The sequence below is a fragment of the Solanum dulcamara genome, chromosome 10 (assembly GCF_947179165.1).
Source record: "Solanum dulcamara chromosome 10, daSolDulc1.2, whole genome shotgun sequence".
NCBI classification, from domain to species: Eukaryota; Viridiplantae; Streptophyta; class Magnoliopsida; order Solanales; family Solanaceae; genus Solanum; species Solanum dulcamara.
The window spans coordinates 67,769,231-67,784,117 of NC_077246.1; the positions used below are offsets into that span (position 1 = coordinate 67,769,231).

General features: G+C 35.0%; 1 protein-coding gene across 4 annotated transcripts in view; it reads left to right on the forward strand.

The window, feature by feature from the left end:
- LOC129871563 (histone acetyltransferase HAC1-like) overlaps positions 1-14,525 on the forward strand; it is a 29,424-nt gene extending 14,899 nt beyond the window's left edge. For all 4 annotated transcript variants that reach the window (XM_055946512.1, XM_055946511.1, XM_055946513.1 and 1 more), the window contains exons 11-18: positions 1,735-1,935; positions 2,028-2,170; positions 2,270-2,582; positions 3,125-3,264; positions 4,573-4,651; positions 4,743-5,135; positions 12,880-13,097; positions 13,898-14,525. In XM_055946512.1, coding sequence (XP_055802487.1) covers positions 1,735-1,935; positions 2,028-2,170; positions 2,270-2,582; positions 3,125-3,264; positions 4,573-4,651; positions 4,743-5,135; positions 12,880-13,097; positions 13,898-14,012 — 1,602 coding nt within the window. In that variant the 3' untranslated portion in view covers positions 14,013-14,525. The remainder of the gene's footprint in view (positions 1-1,734; positions 1,936-2,027; positions 2,171-2,269; positions 2,583-3,124; positions 3,265-4,572; positions 4,652-4,742; positions 5,136-12,879; positions 13,098-13,897) is intronic.
- Positions 14,526-14,887: the final 362 nt, after the last annotated feature.

A 14,887-nucleotide genomic window follows, 5' to 3' on the forward strand; every position in this document is an offset into this window, starting at 1 on the left:
TCTATATACAGAAAAGACTCAAAATTACCCCTGAACTATTGAAAATTAGATCACTTATACCCTTTGTTAAGTTTTGGGATCAATTTTACCCACGCCATCTATTTTTGGGACCACATCTTCCCTTCTGACTCGCAACGGAAAAATCCAGAGCTCTCAGTCCTTGAGTTATTGTCTAATTCTATTTTTGGTCCATGTGTTAATGAGCTGATCATATTTAACCTTTAATTAAATAAAATGTGCAATTTTAGTCCTTTAACCTAATTTGATGTTTAACACCATTAACTGCTTATTCTATCGTTATCCCCTTCAATGGAGACAACTTCCGTAGTTGTGAAAGAGATGCAGTATACTACTTAAAGTCTCAGAGTTTACGCTTCATAAATTCCTTGTAGTTAACTTAGGTCTGACAATATAATCAGTCAAGTCAAAGAATAAGGAAGAATCGTAATGTGCGAATAACTTTTGTGCCAAGTTCCACTGGACAGTAGCATAATTAATAACAACATTCTTAAAACAAGACTAGTTTTTACTAGTAGTTCAACTTATGTATTTTATTTACAATCTTACTTTAACGTTGACTTTCTTTCTTTTAGTACTAAATAGTTAAGCAGATGGTGCATCATCTGAAATACATCTGTGGTTGTAACTTACAATCTTCGGTTACTGGTTTTTACTGTTGAGAAAGACAATTTCATGTCTTCGATGCAAGAGAGACGGAATTGCAAATGGGAAATAAACTCTAATTAGCATACCGTTAAATATGTTCCACCGAAGTGGTTAAGAAAAGAATTTAAAAGTTGTCGTGTTAGCTTCAAGTTAGTTTAAAGGACTAAAATTACACACTTTGTTTAATTAAAGGTTAAATGTGCTTAGTTCACTAACACAAGGATCAAAATTGGTATTAGGCAATAACTAAGGGACTAAAACTACTATCTTCCCTTTTAATAATAAAAACAGTATCTAAATAATTCTCTCTCTTTTAAAACATTTCACTCCATTAGTAAGTACTATATCAATTGAAATATATACCCAGTAGAGGCCAAAAACGAAAATGATTTTAAAAAACAAAACAAAACTTTGTGATGACTTGTCGCCACAAAAACCCTTATGTGGCGACCCAATCGCCACAAAAAGAGAGGGATTTTTTTGGCTGTTAGACATAAGGGTAGATGTGGTGCCCAAAATAGACGGCAGGGGTAAAATTGATCCCAAAACTTAACGAAGGGTAAAAGTGGTTTATTTTCAATAGTTCAAGGGTATGCTTGACCCTTTTCCGTTCTATATATAGAGATAAGGGCTGGTGTGCCATTAGAGAAAAGATGTTTCACATGCAAAAGGTGATGGCTTCATGATCATGTCTTGTCCATCTTCATTTGTTTCATCTTCCATGACCCGAAATATTGTCTCAAAATTCCCTCCTAATCTCGAATAGCCTTCAATTTTTTTAATTTCCTCCATTTCCATTGCGAAGAAGGTGTTCTTTCAGGGGACGGTTGACATCCATAAAAGTTTGGATCATAATTTGAGCATAGGAGGGCCAAGTTTCAAAGCTTGTTTCTGAAATACGACTATTTACTGATTAATGACATACCAGACAGTAATGTTCAGACATTATTATGTCTCAATATGTTTAAATCATGGCATTATCCTCAGATAGGAGTCTTGTCTTTTATGTTTTACTTGCTATTTGACGATAATTATTTGAGTTATGGACTGAAAAGTTGCATTCTTCAGGTGTTATTGTTATTTCAGAGAATTGAAGGGGTGGAGGTGTGCCTCTTTGGCATGTATGTTCAGGAATTTGGATCTGAATGCGCACAACCAAATCATCGCCGTGTTTATCTCTCGTATCTAGATTCTGTTAAATATTTCAGGCCAGAGATCAAAACAGTGTCTGGAGAGGCTCTCCGCACATTTGTGTACCATGAAATTTTGGTAATCTTTGTTCCCATCTTCTAATTGCTGATTCTAGATATTTGCTATTGGTTTGTATATTAATATATATATGTATATATGCTACCACTCAGATTGGATATCTAGAATATTGCAAAAAGCGTGGTTTCACGAGTTGTTATATTTGGGCTTGTCCTCCACTGAAGGGTGAAGATTATATATTATATTGCCATCCCGAAATTCAGAAGACCCCAAAATCTGACAAACTCAGGGAGTGGTGAGCTTAATAATTTTTTTTATATAGATTACTTACTTCTGAATATAGGTGTATTTCTCATATTTGTTATTAATTAAACTAGTGTTTTTCATATTCCAGGTATTTATCAATGTTAAGAAAAGCTAAGGAGCAAAATATAGTTGTCGAGCTTACTAATTTATACAACCATTTCTTCATATCCACTGGCGAATGTAAAGCGAAAGTTACTGCAGCTCGTCTGCCTTATTTTGATGGGGACTATTGGCCTGGTGCTGCAGAGGATATGATTTACCAACTTCAGCAGGAAGAGGATGGGAGAAAGCAGCATAAGAAAGGAACTATGCGGAAGACCGTAACAAAAAGAACTCTGAAAGCATCTAGTCAATTTGATCTTTCTGGGAATACATCTAAAGATTTGCTTCTAATGGACAAAGTAATTTTGATTGCTAAACATCTCTGTCTACTCATTGTCCTTCTAGTTCCTATATATTGGCTAGTTGGTTGATTGATTTGCTGTTAATATGGGAGTTGCGGCTTGCAACTTCCGAGAAATTAAACTATGCTTGAGCATTGTGCTCTAGAATGAACTTTGCACTCCTTATTTTCGCCCAAAGGTGTGGCCGTTAATGCAGTGGCTGAAAACCATGTGAGACCGGGATTCAAACCTTTGCAGTGACAAAATAGCTAGGTGATTTCATCCTATCTGCATGTATGCCTTGGTGGGTAGAGTTACTCACGCCTGTGCTGGTGGAGGTAGCTAGCACTCGATGGAATAGTCCAGTGTGCACAAAAGTTGGCCTGCACACTACTTTTATTAGAATTTTTTTTTTGTACTCATTTGTTATCTTAGTTTAATGTTTTGTTTCTGTTTTGCTTCATTTTCCATTCTTCTTTACAAAAACTGATGATCGTACTGCCACTCTCCATTAATCTGCACTTTTAACTCTTGTTCATTTTTTTTAAAACTTGCCACAGCTCGGTGAAACGATTTCTCCAATGAAGGAGGATTTTATTATGGTTCATTTACAGCATGCATGCACCCATTGTTGCGTTCTAATGGTTTCTGGAAATCTTTGGGAGTGCAAGCAATGCGAGAACTTTCAGCTTTGTGACAAGTATGGTTCTCATCTCTCTATATGCTTAGAGTTGTAAAAAATTTCTGGTTGTTATAGAAATGCGTGTTGCAGCATTGAATGTGGATTGGTAGAAACTCTCATCTGTAGAAAATGAACTGTTTTTGTTTTTCCTCCACTTACGAAGAATGAATATAAGTCTTAGTTTAATGCCAAGTCTTTTAAGGGGATTTATATCAGAGCTAGTGCCAGCAACACCAGCTGTTTGTTTATGAATTTATTTATTTATGAGATCTCAGAGGCAACCAGAGTGTTCATATGAAGAAGGGAATACGAGGCTAGAATAGACAGACACACAGTATAACGTTCAAAGCAGGAAAGAAAACATAAACAAAGACAGGCTTTAAATTTTTTAAAGCAACTAGCTTTTCCTGTCATTCCTCTGTTAGGTATTCCCAGAGCATGTACGTCTTCTCATTTATGAGGCTTGGACTTCTACTCTTTGCAGTACAAGTCCTAGTGAAATACCTCCACTTTCTCATCATTGGTGTGTTTCACCAGGACATATGAGTTAGAATATGTAGTGTTATTTGGTGGTTGTAATGTCATTTGCCTCTTTTTGAGCATGTTGGCTTTTGCAATCTATAAGCCAACCTATTGGACTGAGCTGATTGTCCATTTCCGATTCAAACAGAACGTAATAGAAAATATATTTTAGCAGATTCGTTGAAGGAATTCAATAGATCCCTTCTCAATAATCCATCTCTTAGCAGAGAATCAAAGAACCCCCTGTTGCCGGTGTTTGGGGGGGGGGGTCTAGCTGGGAGAACTTCACGGGCAAATTTTTGGTTGTGGTGGGGAGACATTATCCTTCGCCCCTATCTCAACCACCTTCCTTTTCCCCTTTTGGTGAAAGATAGGGTATAATTAATATATTTACTGATTGAAGTGTAAAACTTTGATGCTTAGAAGGTAGAGAATATACAATAAAGTCTTTTCCAACAGAGCATCTATAAAGACCCAACTATATTCTATTTGTCTCCTCCATGAATAGTACATTATGCGAAGAAGCTCCATGGTAGGTTAAGTTCATATGGTTTCCGAGTCTTTATATTGTGAGTTTTTTTTATGTAGCTAACAGAGAGATGGCATATTGATCAATAAATTAAACTGGGGAATTTTTAGGATCCCAAAGAAAGAACAGAAAGGATGCAGTTACATTTTGTTTTTGTTATTTTCTCTTTGTTGTATGAAAATATTCATATGAGATACCATTTGAGAGAGAGAGAGAGTTTCTTATTCCCTAGTGTTTTTCTTAACAACGTTTGGTCTTTATTGGTACTGTTTCAGGTGCTATGAAACTGAGCAAAATCTTGAAGAGAGAGAGAGACATCCGATTAATCAAAAGGACAAGCACACTCTTTATCTAGTAAGTATTTCTCTCCCCCCCCCCCCCCCCGCCCCACAGTTGGAACATGTATTGTGTTCCATGATTAAGAAATTTTAATGAAATTTTCCAGAGTGAAATCAAGGAGGTACCTCATGACACCAAGGATGAAGATGAAATTCTCGAGAGTGAGTTTTTTGATACAAGACAGGCATTTTTGAGCCTTTGTCAGGGAAATCATTACCAATATGATACCCTGAGGCGTGCTAAACATTCCTCGATGATGGTCCTTTACCATCTTCATAATCCAACGGCACCAGCATTTGTGACAACTTGCAACATTTGTTACCTTGATATAGAAGCTGGTCAAGGTTGGCGATGTGAAGTTTGTGCAGATTATGATGTTTGCAATGCTTGTTACCAAAAAGATGGTGGAATTGATCATCCTCATAAGTTGACTAAGCATCCATCCTTGGCTGAGCGTGATGCACAGAATAAAGAAGCTAGGCAACTACGAGTTTTGCAGGTGCATTCTTCTTGGCCCTTAATGTAATTTGTGGTTTTGTGCTGCTTCCTATGTTTAGTCTGTGAAGTCCTCTATTACAACTTTTGGGTCAGATCTAGATCCCTTGCACCTACCTCACTGTGTTCTTTGGGAGCTCTTTCATCCTCTTGAATCTCCATATGTTAGTCCTAGTCCACTGCAGCTTCTAAATGCTATACCTTTTCTTTCTCAGAAAAATTCCTACGACCATTCTCCAAAAAAGATTTTTTCTGGACAAATAAATATTCTTTTCATTGATGACACACCAAGATGGTTTCAAAAGTATGAACATTTTAGCGATGTTGCTTGATAACCATCATCTGTCAAATTATCCTAATTATTTCTGCAAAAGGGGATTAACTTCTTTCATTAAAAGTTGTAATGTAAAAGTAAAAATAGCCCCAAAGGACACTATAGTTTAATTCTCCAAGTAGCTCTTTTGATAAGTGTTATAAATTAACTAACTTGACAATTTTATAAAGGAAGAAGAACAAGAGAATATGTATATAGAAAGTATTAATAGAGAGAGTAGTAATATAGAGAGAGTAATAGTAATTCTCTTCTTTTTTATGTGTGTGTGTGTTTTTACATTGAAGTTTAAGGCTATATTTATAGCCATATTTACAAGTGGAGGAAAATATTAGTGGGCATTTTACCCACTTAAAAAGTAAATGGATTATCCACCATTTTAAGTGGACAACCATTTTACTTGGTTGATAATACTCCCCCTTGGATGTCCACGAGAAATGTGCCTCGTTAAAACCTTATTAGAAAAAACCCAGTGGGAAAAAGCCTAATGAAGGAAAAAGAGTACACATATCTGATAATACGCCTTGAGTGCTGCCTCATTAAAAACCTTATCAGGAAAACCCAGTGGGACAAAACATTGACTAAGGAAAAAAGAGTACAGCGCGTATTTTGCTCCCCCTGATGAAAATATCACTTAATATCTCGAAGACGATGCATTCCAATTTTGTATCTCATTTTCTCAAAGGTTGAAGTTGGCAATGCTTTGGTGAACATATCCGCCAAATTGTCACTTGAACGAATTTGTTGGACATCTATTTCACCCTTATTTTGAAGATCATGAGTGAAAAAGAATTTTGGTGAAATATGTTTTGTTCTGTCTCCTTTGATGTATCCTTCCTTCAGTTGAGCTATACATGCAGCATTGTCTTCATACAATATTGTTGGAGCGTCTTTTGTCAAAGAAAGACTACATGTTTCTTGAATGTGTTCAGTTATTGATCTTAACCAAACACATTCTCGACTTGCTTCATGAATGGCTATTATCTCTGAATGATTTGAGGAAGTGGCAACCATAGTTTGCTTTGTTGAACGCCATGATATAGCTGTACCACCACATGTAAATAAATAGCCTGTTTGCGATCGACCTTTATGGGGATCAGATAAATATCCCGCATCTGCATAATCGATCAATTGTGACATGGAATCATTTGAGTAAAACAATCCCATATCAATGGTACCTCGAAGGTATCTGAATATATGCTTAATTCCATTCCAGTGTCTGCGTGTTGGTGAAGAACTAAATCTTGCTAACAAGTTTACTGAGAAAGCTATATCTGATCTAGAATTGTTGGCAAGATACATTAATGCACCAATTGCACTAAGGTATGGTATTTCAGCACCAATAAGTTCTTCATCATTTTCATAAGGCCGAAACGGATCTGTATTAATATCAAGAGATCTCACAACCATTGGAGTACTCAATGGGTGTGCTTTATCCATATAAAATCTCTTTAAAATATTTTCAGTATATGTTGACTGATGGACAAATATCCCATTTGTAAAATGTTCAATTTGTAGACCAAGACAAAATTTTGTCTTTCCAAGGTCTTTCATTTCAAACTCCTTTTTCAGGCATTTTACTGCCTTTGAAAGTTCTTCCGGAGTTCCAATAATATTCAAATCATCAACATATACTGCTATTATGACAAATTCAGATTCAGACCTTCTCATAAAGACACAAGGGCAAATTGGATCATTTTTATATCCTTCTTTTAGCAAATATTCGCTAAGACGATTGTACCACATTCACCCTGATTGTTTCAACCCATACAAGGATTTCTGAAGCTTTATTGAACAATTTTCTCGAGAATCCTTGTATGCTTCAGGCACTTTGAACCCTTCGGAAATTTTTATAAAAATGTCGTGGTCCAATGAGCCATATAAATAGGCAGTGACCACGTCCATTAAGTGCATTTCAAGCATTTCATGAACTGCCAAATTCATTAGATACCTGAAAGTAATTGCATCCACCACAGGGGAATATGTTTCCATATAGTCAATGCCAGGTCTTTGCGAAAAACCTTGGGCTACAAGTCGTGCTTTATATCTTACGATTTCACCCTTTTCATTTCGTTTACGCACAAAAATCCATTTGTGCCCTACTGGCTTGACATCTTCAGGTGTTCGAACTATTGATCCGAAAACTTCATGTTTTTCAAGTGAAGTTAACTCTGCTTGAATTGCATCCTCCCATCTTGGCCAATCATTTCTCTGTCTGCATTCATCGACAGATTTTGGTTCAAGATCCTTATCTTGTTCCATTATTTCAATGGCAACATTATAAGCAAAAATATTATCGACCACAATATCATTTCGGTTCCACCGTTTTCCTGTCGAGACATAACTTATTGAGATTTCTTCATTCTCATTATTTTCAGGTACTTGGACCTCCTCGGTGGTATCACCATTTGTTGTGTCTCTGGGCTCTTCTTGAGCACTCGCCTCCAAATTATGATCATCTTGATCATTTATTCCTTTCCTTTTTCGAGGATTTTTATTTTTGGAACCAAATGGTCTTCCACGTTTTAAGCGTGGTCTAGACTCATTTGCCTGAACAAGTTGTTCTACCGGGACATCAACTCGAACTTGAGCATTAGCAGCTGGGATATGCGATTTAGTAACCCGTGGAAGGTTAGTTAATGCATCCGGCAGTTGATTTGCAATATTCTGCAAATAAATCATCTTTTGAACTTCTTGCTCACATTGATTTGTTCGAGGATCTAAATGAGATAGTGACAATGAATTTCAATCTATCTCATTTTTCATCTGCTTATGTTCTCCCCCTAATGTTGGGTATACTGATTCATCAAAATGACAATCAACGAATCTTGCCGTAAATAAATCTCCAGTCATAGGTTCCAGATATTTTATAATAGAAGGAGATTCATACCCAACATATATTCCCAACCTTCTTTGGGGACCCATCTTTGTGCGATGCGGTGGAGCAATTGGGACATATACCGCACACCCAAATATTCTAAGATGGGATATATTTGGCTCCCTTCCAAACGCCAACTGTAATGGGGAAAATTCATGATAATTTATTGGCCTTACGCGCACAAGTGCTGCTGCATGCAAAATAGCATGCCCCCATACTGAAATAGGAAGTTTTGTCCTCATTAGCAATGGTCTAGCTATCCATTGGAGGCGTTTAATCAATGATTCCGCTAGACCATTTTGTGTATGTACATGAGCGACCGGATGCTCAACTTTTATTCCAATCGACATACAATAATCATTAAATGATTGAGATGTGAATTCACCAGCATTATCAAGACGAATTGTCTTTATTGCATAATCTGGAAATTGTGCTCTTAACCTTATAATTTGAGCTAACAATCTCGCAAAAGCCATGTTGCGAGTTGATAATAAGCACACATGTGACCATCTTGTAGATGCATCTATCAAGACCATATAATATTTAAATGGTCCACATGAAGGGTGAATTGGCCCACATATATCACCCTGTATACGTTCCAGAAACGCAGGGGATTCAATCCCAACCTTAGTTGCTGATGGTTTGATAATCAGTTTTCCTTGGGAACAAGCAACACAAGAGAATTCCTTAGATTGAAGAATTTTCTGATTCTTCAAAGTGTGTCCATGTGAATTCTCAATAATTCTGCGCATCATATTATAACCGGGATGGCCTAACCGGTCATGCCAAATGATAAAATCATTAGAATCAGTAAACCTTTTGTTTACAATGGCATGTGATTTAACAGTACCAATATTTGTATGGTACAACCCAGAAGAAAGTGCAGGTAATTTTTCGTGCACAATTTTCTTCTCCATATTTATTGTAGTAATATAAAGGTATTCAACCTTTCCTTCATTTGCAGTCTCAATATGATAGCCATTTTGGCGAATAACCTTGAAACTTAACAAGTTTCTTTGAGACTTACTACAATATAATGCATTATCAATTACCAATATCGTTCCTCCAGGTAGTAATAAGACTGCTTTTCCAGAGCCTTCAATTAATTTTGTACTACTAGATATTGTATTGACATAGGTCTTTTTCATAATCAAATGACAAAAATATTTCTTTTCTTTTAATATCGTATGAGTTGTGGCACTATCCAAAATGCACATATCTCCATTATTCATCTTGAATCCAATTGAACACTGATAAATTTATTTATCTTCATAAAATAAAAATGCATTGTAAGAAATAAAATAAATAACAATTTTGCTAGTAAAACATAAGTCCCTTTTTTTTAAAAGTTAAATTATGGTAATTTAGAATTTAAAAAATTATATGATTCAATTATGATGAATGTTACAATAATTTAGTTTATGGAATTATATACTTATTAACCTTAAATAAATATTATACACAAGTATTAAAAACAAATATAAAATATTATAAAACATTAATATAATATTATTCATCATGTATAGATAATTTGTTTATTGACAAAAATAATACAATCATTATACATTATTAATGTCTAAAATATTAACAAGAATAAACAGTTAGTATAATGACATTAAATAAGGCGAATATTATTTTTAGTAACAATATGATATTAAGATTAAATAATAGCACACTAATAGTAATTAATTACAACATTGTAAAATAGCACAATGTAATAAACAATATACAATTATCATAAAAATGTGACCTTGATTATTATTTTTTTCTTCAAATACATAAACGTAAAAACACAATAATTCAAAGTACATGATAACATATTGAAAAACATGAAATTAAACATCAATTAAGATCCTTAAAAAAATCTTCAACCTCCAAATGAGTAATATCATTGAGGTCATTAAAATCATCATCCCTTAAGGCCAGATTTGTTTCAATATTATCATTATTCAAAGGCCTTGCCTCAACATTATTTTCGAACGCCAAGTGTGACTCTATCCGAGCATTAGAAAAAGAGGCACCACCTCTATTTGCCTTTCTTTTAAAAGAGTTTTGATAAAGTCTTACAAAATGCTCAGGCGTCCGACATTCATTTTTCCAGTGGCCTTTCATGCCACAACGATGACAGTTACTTTTTGAAGGGCCATTTTGAGAACTGATATTGTTCTCCCTTTTATGTTGACCACCACCACGACGATTATTATATCGTTCTCTGCCATTGCCACGTCCACGCACATTATTGTGACCTTGATATTTATTATGTCTTCTTTCAGACTGGCCATGTGCTTTTACCATATTTGCCTCCGGTAACGGAGCAGTTCCAGTGGGACGGGCTTCATGATTTTTCATTAAAAGAGCATTATGTTGTTCAGCCACCAGAAGGCATGATATCAATTCAGAGTATTTTTTAAAATCCTTTTCACGGTATTGCTGCTGTTAGGGGTGTACATAGATCGGGTTGGTTCGGATTTTTTACAAACCAAACCAAACCATTTGTGTCGGGTTATTAAATATATAAATCAAACCAAACCAATAAAGTCGGGTTTTTCGATATTAATTTTTTCGGGTTTTTGCGGATTTTTCGGGTTTTTTGGGTTACTCGGGTTTTTCATAGTATCTAATAAAAAACACAGAGCAGTGCTTCTTAAAAAGAGTTCTAGTACAAAATATCAACGTATAAGATGGAGGCAGAACATTGTTTGAAGTTTTAACTTTATAATATAACTTTATAAGATGGGTTTTTTTGTATATTATTTAGATGGGTTTCTCAACTCCAAATCTAAATGTAAGAAAGAAAATGAAAATTATGAAAAAAAAATTAAAAATATTTATAAATTATATTTTAATAAATATTCTTTTGTATAACATAATTTAAAAGTAGTATATCTATAATCGGGTCGGTTTGGGTTCGGTTTGACTTTTTTTAGTTAAAACCAAACCAACCCTATAATGGTCGGGTTTTTTTTTTCAAACAACAAACCAAGTCAAATCAAACCACTAGTCGGGTTTTTTTTCCGGTTTGATTCGGTTTGTCGGTTTGGTGCGGTTTATCGGTTTGCCCTGTACAGCCCTAGCTGCTGTAATATTACATTAGAGGCATGAAAAGTAGTTAGTGTCTTTTCTAACATGTCCTCATCATTTATATTTTCCCCACATAATTTTAATTGAGAAGTTATTCTAAATACAACAGAATTATACTCAATTACGGTTTTAAAATCTTGAAACCGTAAGTGCATCCACTCATAACAAGCCCTTGGCAATACCGTTGCCCTGAGGTGGTCATACCTCCCTTTTAAGTCTTTCCACAATTCAAGTGGATCTTTCACTGTCAAGTATTCCATTTTTAGGCTTTCATCTAGATGATGACGAAGGAAAATCATAGCCTTTGCTTTATCCTGACTTGATGCTGTATTTCCTTCAATTATAGCATCACCAAGACCCTTAGCGGTAAGGTGAATTTCAGCATCAAGTACCCATGACAAATAATTTTTACCAGAAATATCAAGTGCCACAAATTCCAATTTTGACAAGTTTGACATGATGAAAATTAATTTGAAAGTAACAAAGATAACTTAAAAATTAAATTTCTTTAGTAGATATACCTGATATAGAAGTTAATTTTCTGAAAAATTAGAGCTTCGTGCTGATAACGTGTTATAAATTAACTAACTTGACAATTTTATAAAGGAAGAAGAACAAGAGAATATGTATATAGAAAGTATTAATAGAGAGAGTAGTAATATAGAGAGAGTAATAGTAATTCTCTTCTTTTTTATGTGTTTGTGTGTTTTTACATTGAAGTTTAAGGCTATATTTATAGCCATATTTACAAGTGGAGGAAAATATTAGTGGACATTTTATCCACTTAAAAAGTAAATGGATTATCCACCATTTTAAGTGGACAACCATTTTACTTGGTTGATAATAATAAGTAAATATAATTTATTCGATATGATAAGAAATGGATCTTGGGCCTTAATCAACCCAAAAGCTAGCTTCTATGGTTTGAATTGCCAATAATCATATAAGGAAATCAATCCCTTCTAAGTTAATATGGGACAACTTTTATTCATGACCTTTTCTTTGAGTAATGATAATTGTTTCATTCATTTCCTTGAAAATCCTGAATAACAAGAATACGAGGTCTTGCTTATGATGTGAATTTGTGAATTTCCAAATTTTCAAAACCGGTCTGTCTCTTGAATAACCTCTTTTTTTGGAAGATTAGAGCAATCCAAGCATGTTATCTTTTGCAGAAAACTATTTTTTTCTAGAAATCTTTCCAAAATCTCCTCAAAAACTTCTTGGTTGAACATCTTGAAATTCATATGAAATAGAAAAGTATTAGATGATCTCTATCCTAATGGAAAAGATAACAATTATTTAACGAAACCTAGCAATTCAACTATCATCTGTGGTATAGATGGTTCTGTTTACATATAAATGAAATTCTTTTAGCTCGATTATATTTTCTTCCATTTTATTAAAAACATATTCTAGACGTGAGATCTGACATGATTTCTCCCCTCAACTCTACAGCTTAAGAAGATGCTTGAGCTTCTGGTGCATGCTTCTCAGTGTCGCTTTCCCCATTGTCCATATCCAAACTGTCGCAAAGTTAAGGGGCTTTTCCGTCATGGTATACAGTGTAAAATACGAGTTTCTGGAGGTTGTGTTCTCTGTAAGAAGATGTGGTATCTCCTTCAATTGCATGCTCGTGCATGCAAGGTATCTGAATGTCATGTTCCACGTTGCAGGTACGTTGGCTAATGCTTCCTTAGATACTTGTAATCTGTTAGAATATTAATGTATATAGGCTAACATGGAAAAGGATTATTATGAATATAACTGTAAGTAGGGGTCAATGTCATAATATAGATACACATCTTAATATTGTCTCGTGTGTTTACTTCTCACATGGTAGCAGAGCCTTGGTGAGAGAATATCATTGAGCAAAAATACCAGCCTTTTTCGGGAAAGAAAATCAGTCACCACAATTTTCCGGTGACCTGAGTGGTTGTCCGCTTTAATGCCACTTTCTAACATTGTTTTGCGAAAATTAATACTACTACGATGCTTGGAAAGTTATAGTATTGTTTAGAATATAACTATAAATAGGGCTAGGTGTAATAATTAGATAAACATCTTAATATTTCCTGTCTACTTCTCACATAATCAATCACTTTTCATTGATGTTGTTATTACAATTAATTAAATAATGATTAGCCAATGTGACAATTTCCATCTATTAACAGCATCAGCTACGAGTAGCGACCAATCAGACTATGATTCAATCCATTTTAATTTGGGTTTGGCTGTATGAATCCTCTTTGTCCATTTCACTATATTCTTCCTAGGACTACTCAATAGTTATTGATTATTTTTTATGCTTTGCTGTCCAACTGGGGATTAGATAAAGATTATAGATTTGCAAAAGTATAAATAATCATAAAACTCAGTAACTTTATCTCCTTCTCCGCCTCTCCTTTCCGGCAGTTATTACTTTTGAATTTCAACTATCGACGTAAAGTTTGCTATCTTTTTACCCTTTACACAGAGATTTGAAAGAACATTTGCGGAGGATGCAGCAGCAGGCTGATTCTCGGCGGAGAGCTGCTGTCATGGAGATGATGAGGCAGCGTGCAGCAGAGGTTGCAGGCGGTTCTGGTTGAAGATATTGTACATATTTCAATAGGCATGGTGCTGAAGTGTTATTGGAGATAGGACTATGGAAGCAAGGAAGCGTTGAATAGACAAATCTGCTTCATGCATACAGGGCACAGCTTTGGATTACTTCTATAATGATATGCTCTCTCATGGAAAAAGAACTTGACCAGGTCTGGTTCTGGTTTATTATCACTCTTATGATTCCTTCAGTGGCACAGCTTTGGATTACTTCTATAATGATGGTTATAGATCCTAGCTGCTCTTGGCAACCGTTCTGTGGTAGTATAGAATGCCAACAAGCGTCGTCTGCCCATGGCACATAGGTGATTCTTTGATTTCATTCTACCAAAAGTTGTAATATAGCTTTCCTTGGTCAACTTAAGCTTGCAGTGGGGAAGGAGGGAGAACTAGTTTTTTTGTTTTAGTAAAATTGATTTGCTCCGTTCAGCTCCATGAGTTCTCAAACTGGATTTTGGTTCTGTGGATGTTTCTCTTATATATATATATATATATATATATATATATGTTTAAAGATGCAAGAGTTACAAGTAGCAAATTACTATTGCTTCTGTTTTGCAAGCAGGAAATGTCCACTACGTGTGTAACTATTTACTTGTGTTTTCCTTTCATGAAAGAACCATAATTCCTCATCCACTTGACCAACAAAAATGGCTTTTGATTAGTGTACAACTACAGCCAAAGCTTTTGAAAGATTATTCAGCCAAAACCATCAGACTTGAGGCGAGTGTCTTGCGAAGTTCCCTCTGAAGAAAGCTTTGGCAAGCAAGATTATTTATGTTAGTTAAGTACACAAATGAATTACGTAGTAGTTAACATTCTTTCCTCATGATCTTTTACTACTACCCAAAGAACTAATAGG